Source organism: Lepidochelys kempii, chromosome 8 (assembly GCF_965140265.1).
Source record: "Lepidochelys kempii isolate rLepKem1 chromosome 8, rLepKem1.hap2, whole genome shotgun sequence".
Lineage (NCBI taxonomy): Eukaryota > Metazoa > Chordata > Testudines > Cheloniidae > Lepidochelys > Lepidochelys kempii.
The window spans coordinates 91,758,377-91,777,505 of record NC_133263.1 but is presented as its reverse complement, the minus strand read 5'-3'; the positions used below and the strand labels follow the sequence as shown (position 1 = coordinate 91,777,505).

Genomic DNA, 19,129 nt, shown 5'->3' with positions numbered 1-19,129 from the left:
TTAGTCCCAAGATAGTAGTGGTTTGGACTCCTATGCATTTTTAGTAGTCAGCCGCCAGAAGTCCATATTACAAAATTATTGCACATAATTCAATACAGTTTGCCACAGCTGGCATTCTCACAAAAGTTTTTGGATACAGAGCTACCGTACACCTCGCCTGAGAGTTATGCCCCTCCAGGGAGGATTTTTATCTTTTTGAGTCTGTGCAAACACGATTGTGCTGGTGGGCGGCCTATACTGTACTTAGACTCTGGACAACCAGAAGATTCACTCTGTTTACTTCCCTTTGGGGATGACCAACATGCTGTTTCTGTCCCTTTTGGTATTTACTTTTGGAACATTTAATCACTGAATAATTAATCCCAGCACTAAGAAAAATAACTGCCATGGGCACAAAAATGACCTCAGAATGTCTTTACTATTCACCTGTCAGTTTAGACACAGTGGGTCTCCACATGCCTGGTGAAACCCTGTTGAAACCAGTGGGCCAAATCCAGGCCTGGTAAAAAGCGGGTGCATCCACATTAACTTCAGTGAAGCTTCAGCTGCTTACGAGGAACGTTGTTCACCTTTGAAGTTTCATATGTAACCCTTCTGCCCGTCAGAGTTGGCAGCAACAAGGGCCGGGTTCAATATCTAGGGGATCCATTCCAATAACACAATGCAAACCGGCTTGAGCCCCCACCCAGTGACCTGGGACAAATATATACCAACCCCGCTGGGCGCCTCCTAGAGGCAATACTTCCCCTCTCGCAAGCACCTAGTCTGAGTGTAGCAAAAAGCCTTTTAATAACAGAGAGAAACAATGTGGCATTATGTTGGGGAAACACCACCAACAGGATTCATAACACAACCCATGAGCAAAAAACCCACCCCAAGCAAATTGGGGCATGCCCTTTCCCTTTGGTTCTTGAGTCCAGCAACCCCAAATCACCCAAAGTCCCAAAAGTCCAATGACCCAAAAGTCTCTGTCCCTGGTCAGGGCAGCCCCAGATTTCAAAAGTTTATCTGCAGAGCTTTACCTCCCAACCTGGGTGGGGGTAAAAGGCACCTTACATGATCTGAAGCTGACTGCCCCACAGCTCCATAGGCCTTCGCTCCGCTCCGCCAGCCGCCCCATGAACTGCTTCGCTCAGCTCCGCTCCGCAGCCCACAAACAGCTCCCACCGTCCCATGAACTGCTCTACCAGCCTGTCCACAAGGCACTCCAGCCGTCCCGCAAACTTCTCCACACTATATCTTCAGACTCCCCCACTACTTAACAGAACGCTCAGTGATTTCAGCTCTTAGCCAGTTCAGCTCTTTGCTGAATTCAGCTTGTAGTAGAGGAGCCTCAGTGCTGGTGCACTGTTAGCCCAATGTGAGCTCAGCAGCCTGTAACTAGACTCCTAATGAAATCAAAATTAGCTCTGATATCCCACAGTGGAGAGAGGAGGAAGTGCAATTAGCATGTAAGGCCCTCACCAAGGGGCCCATGCTACCAAGTATTAATACTTGTCCCCAACCTCTCTCCATTCAGAGAGTTTTGGAACCCATGACCCTTGCCTAGCGAGTGCTACTTAGTTGATGGTGAGTCCCTCCATCATAACAAAAGGCCAAGTACAGTTCCAAGCACAGTTCCCATAATCAGGGTAATAACAATTTATTCTTCCTGCCCCAATAACAGAGACACTGGGGATCCCACAGCAGCCAAAGTGACCATTTGGGCAGCTATGGCCTCATTCTAGGCGGGGTGGGTGTGCCTATGCAAATGAGATTGGCCCCTGAAGTTCTTTTCCACAACTTGCCACACCTCACCACCAGATGTCAGGGTGGAGCTCACCCTGACACTGCTTACACATAGAACATCTGATTTTGGCCCTGTTCGTTTGAAATGCCCTACTTTAAATGAGGGTGTTACTGGGAGCTCTAAATCAGTGCCAGAAAATCACTAGAACTAGTGCACTGTGATGAATTTTCACAACTGTTTGACATTTGAAGCTAAGATTCAGTACTGCTACCCAAACAGCTTCCCCATTTGGGGGACAAGTTTATATGGCTATAATTTTCATTTAAGCTATATCGATGCTAGACATTTTTTCCCTCACACATTCCCACCAGCACAGCTCTTCCAGTGGTAGCAACAGGAGGAATGACATCACGTTGGTTAAAATATTGTTGCTCGCTTACACCAACACTCAACTGTCCCTACCACCAGTGGGAATTTTTAAAAATGGGTCTAGTGTGGACAAGGCCTTAGACATAAATGGATTATGCGGAGAAAAATCTCCTGTGTGTGGAGTTAGTCAGAGATTTAAATGTGTGAATGTCCTCAAATAACCTACATAGCCTAGAGAAGTAAGCCAACTGTCACACCCAGTTCTGGATTCCACATTAACCACCTCCTTCCGCAGTGTTAAACTTTGCCCTCAAGGACTTTTGTTTAACTTTTTAATTTGAAAACCAGATACTGCTGCTTTACAACCTCCACTTTTTGCTTTAAGTGAAAGGCCTCATTGTTATTTCAGGAAATGTTCAGGTAGAAGTAATCCTAACAAGTTTTTGTTTGTTTTGTTTTGTTTTAAAGCACACAGAAAACGCTTATGGTTACATTTCAATAAATCACATAGGAAGGCTGTATTGAGAAGATTTTAATAAACTTTGGGCCTGATTCTATATTTCTGACCCAGGCAAAACTGTTAGTGAAATCTGTGAAGTGCTGTCTGCTTTTCTCTTGTAAATATGCCAGTTTCCAGTGCGTTTCCTAGTTGTTCTTTCCAGTACAAAGGACACAAGTGCCAAAAGTTGCTTAAGGTTTTGTGTCTGTGGCTGTGCTATCTTCAGAATAGCATAAAAAACAAATAGACTGGCACTATCAAAGAAACGTAATTGCCATTTCAGTCTTCCTGTTTAGGATTCAGTCAAGTAGATATTGTTTATGGTTCATAAAACCCCTTACTAGTGTGAGGATTCTAAGATACTGGCAGTGTAAAGCTTCAACTTTCATCGTGCTGTAAATTAGAAAAAAAAAGTGTGATAATACTCCTCCGAGAACAGTAAAATAGAGCTCCGCAATGGTTAAATGGAATTTTATAAGCACATTCGGTGTGGAACTGTTTTGCATTACATGAGTTGAATACCTTAGAGATGACACACATCTGCAGGCACTTTATTAAATCCTTAGTCAGCACTTTTCAACCTGATGAGATTACTTCTTCATTTGACTGGAGAAAGGAAAGCTAAGATCTTGTACTGGACTGCAGAATTCTTTTTGATGTTTCACCTTGAACACTAGAATAGGACAGTGAGATACTCTGTAGGTCAATACAGAACTGTAGTAATACTGTTGACTATAGAGCAGTAATTTTACTAAGCTAGGACCTTTTGGGCCAGTGGATTTATTTAACTCTAAACTCCCCACTGCAGTATGTTTTTTTTAAAAAGATAAATATGGGTCAAAGCTAAATGTTTGCTTTTCTGGTAAAATGCACAAAGATAACTTCATCCTGGTTGTGATATTGCATGCAATTTAAATGGAGATGTAAAATTAAGAAAAGAAATACTTTTGTTCCCCAGCTGGATGCAGTAGGTTAGCTTGCAGGACATGAAAGAAGGATGAAATGTAGGCGGTAGCCAGAAAGCATAGTCAAGCTTAAATTATGTTGGGGAGCAATAGCAAAAAATTCCATACGTATAGATTTGGGTTTGCTTGTTTCACTGCGCCTTTTAATCATACAGAGAACTCTGCAAATCACAGATCTCAGAGCTGCATATTCTGTTATGTGCTTCATACGCATTTTTCATTTTATATGTTGAGGTCTGCTCCTCCTTTGCAGTGGAAGTTTCCTAGGTGAGTCAAAAGGATAACTGAACTCTTCAAACATAATCCAAGAAGATTTAAGCTCATATGTAAGGTTTGGGGGACGTGGATTCTTAATATTAAAAAATTGTCTAGGAAAAACAGGATAATTACGCATGTGTATTTCTGCTGTAAAATATAAATTAAAATGGTATCTTGAGAGCAGTGCAGGATCTGATGACAAAATGCATTGTTTCAATCTTGCTATTCTGCTGTCTCAGCATATAAAATATTTCATCAAAGAATAGTTGCAAAAATAGCCAGTGCCATGTGGATGTGTTTGTCATTTGAATTTCTTATTCTTAAAATGAGCTTTTATGTGAAGGTAATTTGGATTACAACGTCACTGGACACAAGTTTACAAAAATATGTTTCAGTTCAATACTGAAAGAGTTAATTAAGTTTTTCCTTGTTATTAAGATTGAACTGTGTCTGCAGGAGTCATATTGACACCCCAGTGCATGGTAACTCTACTCCTTTATTGACATGTTGCTAGTCAAGAGCACAATAGCACTCTGTGTCTGCAAATCATTGGTAAAATCATCTCAAGAAAAAAAAAGTTTGAAAGCCTAACGCCAGACAAAGGCACAAGAGCTGCACTGCGCAGCTAAAAACTTCAGAGTCAGCAACTTCTATTGATTAAAAACTAACCTTTAAAGTAACTCTCAGAGTGTGTGGTTAGCATTTAAATTTAAACATGTCATGAGTTGATTTGTGTTACAGAATACCAACTCAGAAGGAGTTACATTCACATCAGATTTTTTTTTCTAATTCCCTTAAGCAGCTAAAGTATTTCATGAAATGTCAATAGGGCAGCGGAGGGAAAAAAAGGGGGTTTGGGGGGGAGCGGGGGGGAAGCAGAACTGAGTCTTGTAGTTCCTTTTCCCATGCAAATATTCAGCCCCAAAAGAAAAGTGTGGGGAGTGAAACACAATAATTAGACCTTTGTCTAACTTTCCCAAGTGCCAGAGAAAGACAGATTAATTAAATATACAACAGTGTTAGTTTTTGGAGTGGGGGTCTCTCTTGCTGTGTAGGTCATAAATTAGGCAGAATAAATACTTCAATGTGTTTGCAGTGGGCCTGCTACGTCAGAGCCACTGGTAGGTTGGTGGGAGGAGAGCAGAGTGTTTCTTGCTAATGATAGTCACGTCTGGGTCTGTCTGGTTGCTAGGAGCAACCAGACATGATGTAACACCAGGATGAACTTGAACTTGGGGGACTTGAAAAGGGAACAATAGACCAGAGCAATCAATAAAGCCTATTTCAGTGAAGGATTACAGAGCTGCTCTGGGGTAACCTTGTCTGCAAGGCACACACTGAATAGTAAGATGTGTGAAGAAACTTTCTGCTTTTTAAGAGGAGTGCAGAAGCACTGCAGAATATTTTAGTAATGCAGTGAGTAGCAGGGAGAAATGTGGTATAGAAAAGTGCACCCCCTGCTGTCCAAAATGTGCACTAAGAACCATTAAAAGAAATACTGCATTTAACTGCACTGAAGGAAGATTAGGAGTTTCAAACTGGTTTCCTTACACTTCAGTAATTAAAACTCCAGACCACTTTAGCACCCCAATAATCAAAATCCGATCTATTAAAAATGAGATGTCCAAAGACGAGAGGGGCCTAATCATGATGCCAGTTTAGCAGCGGTCTGGACATATTGCACAATTACTGCTTTTTTGAATGAGTGGAAGGTGTTGATGTGTATTTGCCAGAGCAGTTTGCCTTCCTGAGTTCTTTAAAGCAAGTGGTTAACAATAACGCACGTCTGAAAACACAGGCCATGTATTTTTTAAAAATCTGCTTTTGAAATAAAAGTCTACTTGCGAGGCCAGTAAATCTTACCCCAATGTATATAACTATCATTTTGCTGTTTATCCGTGTAATCAGGCAAATCTTGATGGTAGCCAACTGGACCTCTGCAATAAAAGGATTATTATCTATTGAAATGATCAAGTCTGAATTTTAACCCTTTTGCTCCCTGCTATGCACTTTCACAAAGCTCATCCTTGTCCATTCAAACCATTCTGAAAGCTATAACATTTGTATTATGATTGTAAAACAGACACGTAAAGTTCAGAACAACTTGAAAATTGTGATCGTTATGATACCATCCGGGGGCCAATTCCTGCTTGCCTTATCTGTGTGCGTAACCCTATCAAAATCAATGGGACTGTTTAATCAATGAGGAGAGCAGGATTCGGCACTGCTGTTAAAATAAAATAATAAGCAGTGGCTACATGAACCCTGGAAGACTTTTTTTCTGTTTATAAACTGTGTGTATGAAAACTGTTTCATTTAATTACCCAGCCTGTCTGAGTACGAATACAAAATTCGTATGCAATAGTTGAAATAGATATGGGGATGGTATGTCTGTGCTCAGAAAGGGGAATGAAGGAAGAGCTAGCTAATGAAGTGATTACTGACAACATTTCTCATACCATATTATTTAGTTTATCAGTTTCTATAGAGCCTACCACCATGGCAAGAACATATAATCTTGAAGTCCAGCCTGGTCCTTGCCTTAGGGGCCTCTATAAATATTAATACATAATATTGTGGCTGATGTACTATAAATCACATGAAATGCTGGAGGAAGAAGGTGGTAAAATTTGTCATCAGTATGAATGTGTTCAACTATGCATCTCATATGATATGACAGGAGCTTATATAAAATGTAGATTATCAGCAACAAGTCTCTCATACCTGAGCCTTTCTCATTATGCTCTTTTACCTTAAACTATAGTTACTGCTTGTTATTTTAATACCCAAGAGAGCAGTACACATGCAAATCCACATTCAGTTTACAATCCCAGGATCTGATACTGATCTTCCTCATATCTGTTTTACACTGGTGTGACTCCACCAGGCCTGTTCTAATCTCACTTATACCCATTTTACCCCAGTGAAAATAAAGCTAAATTGATTTTAGTATAGCTACTCTTGACTTACACTAGTGTAAATGAGATGCCCATGCAGGCCCTAATGGGCTTATTCTGATCCTGTGGAAAAAGTTGCTTTCTCTGCCTGGGGCACTTCGGTTTTCCTTGGGGTCAGGACCATATCATCTTCGGAGTGCTAAAATCAGCCACACTGAAGTTCATAGGAAAGGGTGAGTGGTAACAAATCTGTGCAATTAGCTCAGTTTGTCAAGTCCTCAAACTCTGTCCCCCTCTTTCGAATATGAGGATCGCAGTGCTATTTGCAGCTCCTTCCAAAACATCTGGAATTGCAATCCACTGAAAGGTTTTCTCTCTGTTTTGCAGTCCTGGTACCTGGGATAAAAGTCACAGCTTCCCATCACCCTCCGGACAGACCACCTGACTCCTTCCCAACTCCGTAACATGGAAGCAGCAGCAACACCGTGCAGTTACTTCACGTCAGTGGAAGGAGAGATGAACAGCTACCGACAGCAAACAAGTAGTACATGGAAATGGCAAATGTTATGATCAATGGCAAAGGCCATAACTTCTCTGAGATTTTTTTAGACACCTTCGGGACTGTTGTGATTTCTCATATGGTGCTGGAAATGGTTGGGCTTTGTAATTTTTGAAGTGTTTCATTGGTAGTGTAAGTATTAGGTGACACTGGGTAGAACTAGCCTCTGCTGCTGCTTACTGACTCGCTGTTGTAACACACTTTCCATATGGAGCCTAACTGTTTTACAGCATTTTCATTGATTTTTTTTTTCCCATGCAGGTGTGAGACTTCTTGAGAAATCATGAAACACACTTAAACTGTAACTTTTGTAGTAGGTGAATTCTGCAATATATAAACGTACAGGACAGACATGGGGCATGTTTTTCTGTAACAGATCGGGGGGGAAATGCAGTTTTTTTGTTTTGTTGTTGGTCTTTTTTTTTTTTTTTTTTTACAGTTAGATACATAACATGAACAATATGAGCATTGTCAACAGGTTTTTTTCCACTCAAGTTGCAGAGTGATTTAAAACATCAAACTACTACTATTCACTAAAAAAAGAAAAAAAGGAAAAAAAAGAAAAAAGTTTGAAATGCTGCACTTACATAACATTTTTTCAACAATTTTCAACAATTACACAAAAATTCATGCAGAAATGGGGAAGTTGGTCTGTTTTGACAGAAACTGACAGGAATCAAAACAATCGAATTTTGAATTGAGTAAAGTGCAATTTCATTGGATAGCTAAATATCTTTGTAAGATAGAGATTGTTGAAAATTCTATTTTTGTTTTCCAAGTCCTTCCACCCCAGGACTCTAAAGTATTGGGGTAAAAAACAGCCTTGCAAGAAAAAGGGGAGCTATTTTTGCTTTTTATGTTTTTTATTGTTAAACTTGTATCCCTTTAAAACTGAAGGAAAATTAAAAAAAAAAACTAATGGTGCTTTTACCACAATATGTTAACTACATTAAATGCTAATTAATCATTTTCTGTTATCAAAGCACATAACTAAAATGAAATCATAATATCTGTTAATTTTATAAGCTAAAAGTCACTATAATGGATTATGCCAATTCTGACAAATTTTACGTCTTTCCGGCAATATAGGGTTTATCAGTTCTCAAACACCTTGGGAATCACATAGAACTGTCCAGAAATTAAAACACCTTTGTGTCCCTGAACTGGTACTTTTTCTGGACTACAAAGAAAACAATACAGAAACGAATGCTGATGTGACAACTTAACGCCAGTTCAAAGCAAGGGCACTTGCTGAAAAAGAAAAAAAGTTTGGACCCCAAACGTCCTGTATCTTATGTACAAAAAAAAAAAGAAAAAAAAGGAAAAAAAGGAAGAAATAAAAAAAAAGAGTGCAAGTGATTTTTCCTATCAGACAGCGGAGCATCCCTTTGCTTCACATGTGACTTTAAGAAGGTTTCCTATACTATACATATATATACGTTCTGGTTGGCAAGTCCAGCTAATCAGAGAAAGTCTCTGCATGTTCTAGTGTTAGTAACTAATTTTTATATAGTTAATGTAGGGTAAAGTAGAGTGCATTAAGACACAATATTGTAATCCCTATTCCAGGCACTTGCCTTTAAACTATGTTTGTATGGCCCTTCAGAAGGGTTTCTACTACTGTCCTATACAATCAAGTAACTGAAATTCTTGGGAAGACACTTTGCTCCTCATCTTTTCCCTGAAACAATGGTTTTTTTTTTTTCTTAATTTGCACGAAACAAAAAAAAAAACAAAAAATTCCATATCAATGTGCCTTGCCCTGGATAGCGATTATTTGTGGAATTGTTGCACATGTTCCTATATTGAAAGGGGTTTTTCCCTAGTCAAGCATTTGGAGACACTTTTTGTAAATGTGACTTTTATGTCAGCCATTGTCAGTTTCAACATCTAGAATTAAATAGAATGTTAGTTGTTCCGCAGATAGGAGTAGTGTTTATTGTCCTGTATGGTCAGTGGCAGTGCTATTCTGAGATCTGTAGATGCTAGATTATCAGTATTTTTGGATGTTGCTGCATTTTACATTTTATTTGGAGTCTTCCTTTTGTTTTGTTTTTCCCAGATATATGAAAATATGCAATACCTGCTTATATCATGTAGAAAAGCTTAGCAATTATTAATTTTTCTTTTATTTTTTTTTATTTGACCAAAGTTGGTGCTGCACTTGACGCAGTGTGTTTTAGGTGTTTGTCTTTGTACTTATGTGATTTTGAATGCACATGCAGGAAGGGCTCTTCTTAGAGAAGCAGTCAAACTGTGAAGCACTAAGCTGAACCCTGCTTCAAGCAATTTTTGTTTTACAATTGTTCCTTTCACAAGCAAGCCTTAAAAAAAAAACAAAAAAAAACTTCCTTTTTCTTCAGATCCCACACCCATTTTTATTAGCAGACTGCAATCAAGCCACATTCAACAAAAGTATATAATGCCCATTTTTATATGCACGTTTTTAAACTTCCAAGTTCTGAAAATTGTTTACTGGTTATTCTCTATTTAAGGAAAAAAATAAAATGTTTTGGATTTTCATATGTGTCTGATAAGTGGTTGAGTAGTCATTTTGCTCTGTTGTATTGTGTGATTGTTAGTATATGGTATCACATCCTCTAGCCAGCATCCTTTGCCTTCCCTATAGCACTTAGCTGGGCATTACTTTATTAAGACATATGTGCACTAAAAAAAATAATAATAAAATTAAAAAATAGCAGCTTTCAGTGCTTCACAGTGAAGGGAAAAAAGCCTAGACAAACATTTTGTCAGAACCTTGCTATAAGCCAAGGTATTACCAGTAAATTGGTTGTATATACAATAAAATTGCACCCTTTTTTAAACAAAACAAACTTAAGCAATAGTTTGGGCAGTTAGTTGTTTTTAGTGAGCATGTTGTAGTCATGGCTGCAAAGAGAGAGAATTAAACTGCCCACTCAGAAGATATGTAATTTGTATGTTGTATAGTTTTATTGAGTACACTGATTTATTCTACCCTATTTTATAATGCAGGACTTTTGTAATGTTGTTTAAATGAGGACAAATTTCTGTCAAATTAGCTTAGTGGAATTTCTGATTGTTCGTTATAAAGGCAGCGTTCATAGAATTGCTTTTTTTTCCCTTTGGGAACTGGATTTAAGTTAAAAACTTTCCTGTTTCCGTTTTGTATGTATTTAAATACAGTTATTTTTCTTCTCTCAATGGTATAGCATATTCCTATGCTTGAGAAGTATAGGCTACTGAAGAACCATTGTAAATGGACAGTACAGGTATGCTGTATTTTTGAAGGTATTTTGTCGCATTAAGTTTGATGACGCTAAAGTTAGGGAATTCTGATCAGAGTTGCAGAAAAAAATGTTTTAAAGGCTTTAAAACATTAAGTAGGCGGTCAAGGGTGTTAATCAACAGTGGTTGTAAAGTATTAAACACACTAAATTAAATTTTTGTTCGCCTTATTACCATGCAGAAAACACAGCAGTTCAGTTCTGTTCAGGTATGGAGAACAAACAGTTTTTTATTCCTCAAAGTAAAGCAAAGACTGGAGTTCTGAGCAAGTCAGCTGCTTGGGGTGTGCAGCCTACAATAAAGAAAACATGCAAGAGCCAGGCGGACAGTGTTGGTCCCTAATTCAGAATCCGATTACATTTCCTTCCCCTTTTAAATTGTTTTATTAGTTTGCTAAAAAATAATGCAAACAACTTCTATTCCCTCTCCACCCACTCTCTGGAAATTTTGTCAGACATAAATACTGACTCATACTCAACTCCCTCCTCCCCCCACCCCACAAATTTAAAGATTTAAAAATTGCTTGTCACAAATTCCTTTCACTAGTTCATTCCTCACTTTTCCTTTTTTTGAACTAGGCCACTTGCTTTTGTTGTGCTGCGCACCCCAGCAATGCCGTTCTTTATTCCTTGTCCTTTATCATAAAACTTACGGGCTAAAGTTAGGCAGCCATGGCATACTTTGTCTCCGCTCTTTATTCCCGCTCATCCCTCCTCTCTTGAGGTTGAAGGGTAAAGGAAACACAAACTTTCCTCAACTCCACAGTATTCAGTCAGCCCACAGGAATATGCAAAATCCCTCTAACTTTGTTTTTCTTTCACTATTTCTTTTTGTTCCATATATTTTGCAGCTTTGTAGTAACAGTGTTATAAAATATTTACTGTACAAAAAAATACAAAAAAACCCAGATACATAGCCTAAAACAGTTTTTTTTTTCCTTGTGGTGATTTTTTTTTTTAAAGAATGTCAGTTAATATTGTACTTTGCATTTGTCTCTGGAAATATCTTCTTCTTCTTTTCTTTTTTTTTAGAAGGCCTCCATCGAACAAAATTAAAAACACAACCGGCATGATAATGTAAGGAGAGCTTCAATGGCACCTAAAAACTAAACAAACAAATCTCATGAGATCTGTTGAAGGAAGGTCTCATGAAGTGAACGCTGCCTGCTAGGCAGGATTTTCATCAAATCAGTCTTGCAATGCCAATTTTGTCTTGAAGTCAATGCATGTATTACTGTTTGACAGTAAACCCGGCTATGCCATCATCAAGTCCAAGGCTGTGCAATAGTCTAATTAGTATTGAGGACATTTTCCTTTTATTTTTTCCAATAAAAAAGCAGTGGGATGAAAATTGCTTTGATATATAGCAGGTAACATTGAAGCTATTCCATAGCACTTAACTGTAGTGAATACTGTGTCACCAATTCTGAAATCAATTTAATGTTTAATGCAAATCCATTACATGGTGCTATTACAGGCTGGCAAAATGATTTACAAAAATGTGACAACTTGGGCTCAATTCACTCTGCTTTCCAACAATGTAAATGCATAGCAGTGTTTATCTGCATGAGAACTATGCACTAATCTGTCTGAAAAAAAAAGAATATATCAACTTTGGTATCTACTTTCCGTTTACTTAAATCCTTGCCTTTTTGGTCATTGTTATAATGCCAGCTTTAGGACAGAGAGAATTATAAGAAAACCAGCATAATACCTGATATATTAAAATGTAGTGCCTGTGAAATCTGTATTATATTGCTCTTCTGAAGTAAGATTTTTTCTACACCGGTAGCCTTCGCTGTCTGTCAGAACCTTCTGATATAGGTGATGTAAAATAACCGTACAATATTAATGCATGCTATTCCATAATGCTTAGTGAGCTGTATGAATATTACTCAAAGTTATGTTAGTCTTTTTTTCTGACTTGGTTCGTGTCAGATAGGTTTAAAAATATTTCACTGAGAACGCAAATTCTGTCTTTTCTTGATTTGGGGTGTTTTCAGTATTTTGGAGGTATACATTTACTTAAATTCAGTATTACTTGTGTTGGTTTTTTTTTTCTTTTTCCTAGAGGGCAGGCATGGGTATTGAGACCAGAAATCCGTGCCTGGTAAGATTTTTGTCTCAAAAGCTACCATAAGAATTCCAAGAGAACATATGTATAAAGTTTAAATTTAAGGGATAGTTCTCAAACCCATAACTGAGACTTAGCTGATGTCGAAAGCGCTTTCTTAATGAGCAGCGTTTAACCAGGTACCCATGCTTGACCCTTTTTCACATCAGACCTCCTCATATAAAAGAAAAAATCCTTAAAAAAAAGAGAGAGAGAGAGAAAGAAAAGAAAAAAAAAGAAAAATCTCATGTGGCTGTTTAGTTTCAATATTTTTCCTTCAAACAAAACTCTGTACAAACTTTGGGCCTGATTCATAAAAGACCATTTGCTATTAACACGGGATTTTGGTGTACTTTTCTCATCCAAATCTGAGAACACTTTCTTTCTAAGTATATGCTTCAGCAAGACCCTTTTCCCTGTGCACAAGCACCCGCCTGCCTTTTATGTCCCCATAACAGGAGCAGAATCAATCAGAAAAGATGGCCATGGCAGGGGACAGAATGTCATGTCCAATACCTGAAATACACAAGAATTTTAAAAGGAAAGGGGAATGTAGAGGAGAGGACAGCCCTATACTGCACTCCGGCCATTACATGGGTTTTATGCATTTATGTGTGATGTTCCTCGATTACAAAAGGAATTAGTCTGTTCCATAGCAAAATATGCTAGGTGTGCTACCTCTGATTTCTACAGAGACCATTCATAAAGGAAAACACTCACAATGTAAACTTTGGTACTTTTTACAGTGGATTTTAAGGAAGACTGTTTTCCACTTAGTCTATACCTTTGCCAATGAGTGAATAAAACAATATTCTTTACCCAAATCTCCCCTCTCCTCCTCCTTTCTACAAATTCATAATTTTTTTAGAAAGAAGAAAGGCAAATAAGGTGAATGATTCGCTTTAGAGTTGAGTATGGTAGCTGTAAACTCTCATCCTTTACCACTGGTTTTGTTACTTCTGTAGAAATGCAGGGTAAATAATGGTTACCGATACCATACAATGGAGGTTTACAAAATTGTTTGCTGTGGACATACAATCAGTGGGAAATCCCCATTCTGCACCTGTATTGGGTTTCTTCCCACAGTTCAGCATTCGCCCAGCTCCTCTTACCCTTGTCCACTCAAGTTCCTCATTTTAATTTTCAGTTTGCTGGACAAAACACTTCTAATGGATGTGTGAAAGATCTGCTGGAAAATCACTTAGTACCCGTGTTAATACCATGTTGTCTTCATGGTTTTGAGTCGAGCCCCTTGTACCTCTCGTATACTTGTATTGACTCTCATAGTTACCATTTTAGTTTTACTGTGTTCTGTGAAAAAGAATTGAAATTGGTTGAGAATCACTGTGGGCATCCATTCTTATTCAACTAAATCTCTGCAGGTTTTTTGAGCTGGTGTGGATTAGTTTAACTCTTGTATTCAACCATTAGTGCTACCACCTTCTCACATTACAATACAATTACTGGAAGCAAGTACTGCATTTCCTATGCAACAAAAAAAGGAAAATAAAAAATTGCTAATGCTAACAAACGGTGTTGTTCTTTACTTTGTGCTGTGCCCTTGTGTGCTTCTGGGGCCACCATAATTATTGCCTGTTGAAACACGACTTTAATATCGAGGTATGTAACGGAGCTCTTCGGGCCAGCTTCATGCCTTTTATCTGGTTCCACTTCATTAGCTAGTCCCCAGACATGTGGACTTTCAGTTGCATTGACTCGTAAATAAATATGTAAAAAAACTATACTTTTCAGTTCTGTGAGTGTCCTGTTTACAAACATTATGGATTCAAAATAACTATATAGTCAGTCTAAAAAAGAGGGGACAGTTTTTAAAATAATTTAACCATTTTTTTAATTTACCAGTGACAAAAGGAACTGTTTGCAGTTGAGTAGCAGGTACTTTCTCAAACACTTCTAGGTAAAAGTTTGTGCTGAGTATCCCACGAGATTAGACGTGTTGTACATCTCTTATGTTTGGCATCGTAATAATAGAAGATACATGCTACCTCTGAAATACACTGCACCTTTCTAAAGCAACACAGACATACAGGTGTAATGTGAATTCTTCTATGTGGTTTTGAGGGAAATATTTTTTTTTAATAAATGTTTTTCTACACACACAAAGCTCTTGTACTTTTTTCTTAAATATATATATTTTAATGTATACAGGAGCATGAAAGTCTTTGGCTATTTTTGTAGCTGGAGTATGTTTGATGTAACCATTCTCTAGTACCCTCATCTTGTATCCATTTCATGTGCAGCAACACTGGGCCAAATTCTGCTCTTGATTTCATCCAGTCAAAATTGGAGCTGCTTCACTGATTTACTGCAAGAAGAAAAGACCCACCAGCTCACCTAGGATTCAGCTGAAGTCAGTGGATTTATTCCAGGTTTGCACCATGGTAATTGAGGGTATGTCTACACAGTAACTACAAATTCATGGCTGGCCCATGCCAGCAGACTTGAGCTCACAGGGCTCAGGCTGTGGGGGCTGTTTCACTGCTGTCCATACTTCTGGGCTTGGGCTGGAGCCCAAGCAGTGGGACCCTCCCATCCCATAGGGTCCTAGAGTCCGAGATCTAACCCAAACCGGAAAGTCTACACAGCAATGATACAGCCCCTCACAGCAAGCCCTGTGAGCCCAAGTTGGTACAGGCCAGATGAGGGGTTTTGTTTGCTGTGTAGACATACCCTATAAGCGGACTTGTGCCCATTAGATTTGATTTTTCTCTCACGTCAGTATTAGACAAGAGTAGTTACACTGAAGTCATTCAAATTCAACAAGAATTAAACCAAAGTGCAAGAGGAGAATCAGGCCCATTCCACCCAATTACACCTTTAGTTAAGGCCATGTGTTATTTCACATATAAACTATCTATTGTTCAAAATACTTTAACACATTTTTGTCTCCAGCTCACACCCACCTCCAAGTTTGATTTTTGCACATACCTGAGTAATACTTGCATAGAATTAACTCCTTGCATCCCATTTTCCTCCTGAATGACCATGTAAGAGATCTTTTTTTTTTTATTAGAAACAAATGCATCACACAGAATTACCTTTCAAGTTAAAAAAACAAATAAATGGGTGGAGAGTGAGAACTTGACAAATACACCAAAAAGGTCCAAACTGGGCAAACTCTCCTCTTCCACTAATCCCAGAAAAGTCACCTAAATTAAAGGTGAACTTGGGACCTTCTCCAACTCTCTCTGTTGGAAGCTATGAAATCTCTGTGGTAACCATTTACAATTGAATAATCCAGTTCATCAACGGTAAAAAGATAATTATATTCACTTCATAAAGTCGATTCAGCCCAGGAAAAGCTAGGAAGGTTTTGCTGGTAGTCAAGAAAATCTGCCCTACAATATGTTAGACCAGTTACAGCAATTGGAACACAGGTAGATGTTCTCTTCTGTCTATTTCAACATTTTTACTAAGTAGGTCTAATCAAATGACCACATTTCAGTATTTCTATAAATCCATCACTACACAAACATACTTGTTTTTAGAGCTGGGCAACATTTTCTATGGGGTGGTTTTCTATCAGACCTTGAATTTTCCACACACAAAGCATGGTTGAAAATTCAAAATTTCTTGTAGAAAATTCAATTTTGACAGCAAAAAAAAAAAAGCCCCTGATTTTTTAAATACAATTTGTATCCAGAATGTTTGGTTATTTTTATACCAGCTTCACTCAGTTTCTATAAATAGAGATATGTAGTGTTTGGTTAAATGAGTTCACTGTCTCAGTTAATTTCCCTGTGCATGGGTAACCGCATCAAAAAAGGCTCCAGCCACAACAGGGGTGTTTGCTGGCAGTTTCAGCAGTGAGGCCAGTGATGGGCCACAGAGACAGACATACTATGCGATCCCTGGAGGTGGTCCCTTGCTACAGGTCAGAATTGAGACACATTGGCAGGGCAGTGTAAGGAACCGTGTGTTGCCATGGGCCCTGTAGAATTTGCTCTATGGATATGATGAGAGTGTGGTACTTTCGCCAGCACGCTTTTTACACACATATATGAATAGATATAAAAAATTAACATAAAATTTTTTAAAAAGTTTATTAAATGTCAAAAGGCAAAAGTTTCTCTTGACCCCATATTCATCCCTGACCCCTTTGAAATCTGGTTTCTTCTATCTCTGGTCAACTGAAATTGCTCTCACTAATGTTACTCATTAACTCTTTTTTTCCTTTTTGGTCATGCCCTCCTCTACTCACTCACTGCCTTGCACGTCTGACTGCACTTTCTTGACTGTCCTACCTCTTATAGAGTCATAGAATCATAGAATATCAGGGTTGGAAGGGACCTCAGGAGGTCATCTAGTCCAACCCCCTGCTCAAAGCAGGACCGATCCCCAATTAAATCATCCCAGCCAGGGCTTTGTCAAGCCTGACCTTAAAAACTTCTAAGGAAGGAGATTCCACCACCTCCCTAGGTAATGCATTCCAGTGTTTCACCACCCTCCTAGTGAAAAAGTTTTTCCTAATATCCAACCTAAATCTCCCCCACTGCAATTTGAGACCATTGCTCCTTGTTCTGTCATCTGCTACCACTGAGAACAGTCTAGAGCCATCCTCTTTGGAACCCCCTTTCAGGTAGTTGAAAGCAGCTATCAAATCCCCCCTCATTCTTCATGTGTTATCACTATTATTTATTCTTGATTCTGATAATGCTCAGACTGTACAAACACAAAAAAAGACATGATCCCTGTCCTGATGGGCTTACATCCAAAAAAACCCACATTGAACACACAGATGGCCAGTAGAGAAAAGAGGACCATCCAGGAAGTATGGTGTCCTGTCCAGATGGTCCAAATTGGCCATCTCCTGCTAATGCAAAGTTTTAAGGATAGTATATCTAGGTCATGGTATAAATGGGATGAGGAGAGGGAAGTGACCTTGTAGTCCAGCATATATGTAAGCATGTCATGGAGGCAAGTGCTGAGAAGTTTGTTGGAGATGCAGACAATCAACAAGCAAAGGCTGGTGTTTTTGGCAGAGTAGAATGGAGAGTGAAAATAGGGGAGATTGAATAAGCTCAGATTTTTGAAGCACCTTGGAGGCAAGGACAAGATGGTTGAACCTGATATGGAAGAGGGGAGATTAAAAGAGGGCAGTGACAAGGTCAAGCCAATAGACAAGGAAGATGCTCTTAATGGTGGTATTTTGTATTGACTGAAGTAGTGAGAAGAAAAGAGTAGGGGGAGTGAGAAGTGGGAGAGATATTCAGTATGCAAGATAAGGAGGACCTGAATGAGAGTCCTGAGTGTTGTGATAGAAAGAAAAGGGACAATCTTAGGAATGTTTGGGAGGAAAAAGAAGCAGAATTTGGACCTGGCTGGTATGTGTGAGACAAGGGAGAGCACACGATAACCTGGGTTTTGGGATGTCGCTGGTAGAAAAATGTGCAATTGTTTCCATGTCACAGTGTTCAAAATGGAAATATTTTCTGTGGGTTTTTTGGAGGGGTTGTTGAAAATTTTTACTACCTATTTTTTCAAAAACTTTTGAAACTGGTCAGCTTGGAATGATTTTACTTCTGAAAGTCAAAATTTGTAATGTTATCCCTGCCTCTACTTTAGTTCCCTTTTCCTCCACTAAGAGCAATGACGTAAGTGGTGTCCAGAGTCGCTTTGTTTGGTGTTTTGGTTTGGTTTTGGGGAGGGGGGGGGGGCTCTCACTTTTTTCCCTTTGCAATTCTGTAACTTTGCCAAAGCTGAGGCCATTTTGGAAAAGCTAGAATGGCAAAAGAAAAGAGACAATTAAGTGGGGGGGGTCCTGTGCATCATTCATTCTTTAATTCAGTGGTAGTGTCTTCAAGGATGTCACCAACCTGACGAGCTACACTTACAAACGTTTTCAAAAAAGAGGCCATATTTTTCCATTGGAAAAAAGTATCAAACAAAAAAACTTTCAATCAGCTCTAGTTATGGGCCCGTGTGCTAGGGAAGAAGATGGTGTTGGCGACAATGGCAGAGAACTGGGGGAGGCGGGGGAGATGTAAGGCATTACATTTGGACCATTTTGAATATAATTCAATAGTGAGATGTGAAGAGATGTCAGCCAGTCTGAGACACAGTGCTGGGTGGAAAAAGCCAAGTCAAGAGTGGCCAGGTAGGTTTCAGAGTCACCAGGCTAGCGCTCATAACTGAAACCAAATGTGTGAGGCTAGGGCAAAGGAAAGCGCCTTAGGGTCAAACAGAGATAACAGGATAGAGGTGGAGGTTCTGGCAAAAGATTCTGAAGGACACGTCAAAGGCACTGGAAGAAAGCCAAGGGAGGAAGGTATTGAGAAAGCACAGGGAGGACAAGATGATCAGCAGTGCCAAAAGCAGAAAGGTCAAGGAGGAGGAGGAGGATGAAGTAGGGGCCAAGAAGAGATCAGTAGTTGGTCCCAGAATCAGGGAAGATATAAAGGTGGCTTACACCCAAGTTCTGTGTGAGCTCAGCATGGTCAGCTGTGTCTTGTA

At 39.0% G+C, this 19,129-nt stretch overlaps 1 protein-coding gene across 7 annotated transcripts in view; it reads left to right on the top strand.

Annotated features, from left to right (window-relative positions):
• NFIA (nuclear factor I A) overlaps positions 1-14,399 on the top strand; it is a 464,706-nt gene extending 450,307 nt beyond the window's left edge. For 6 of the 7 annotated variants that reach the window (XM_073357517.1, XM_073357513.1, XM_073357518.1 and 3 more), the window contains one exon: positions 7,105-7,192. Coding sequence is in view for 1 of the 7 variants with exons in the window: in XM_073357514.1 (XP_073213615.1) it covers positions 7,105-7,122 (18 nt within the window). In the remaining 6 variants the exon portion in view is untranslated. Of the gene's footprint in view, positions 1-7,104 lie in introns of all 7 variants that reach the window. The other variant, XM_073357514.1, reaches the window with a different exon arrangement.
• Positions 14,400-19,129: the final 4,730 nt, after the last annotated feature.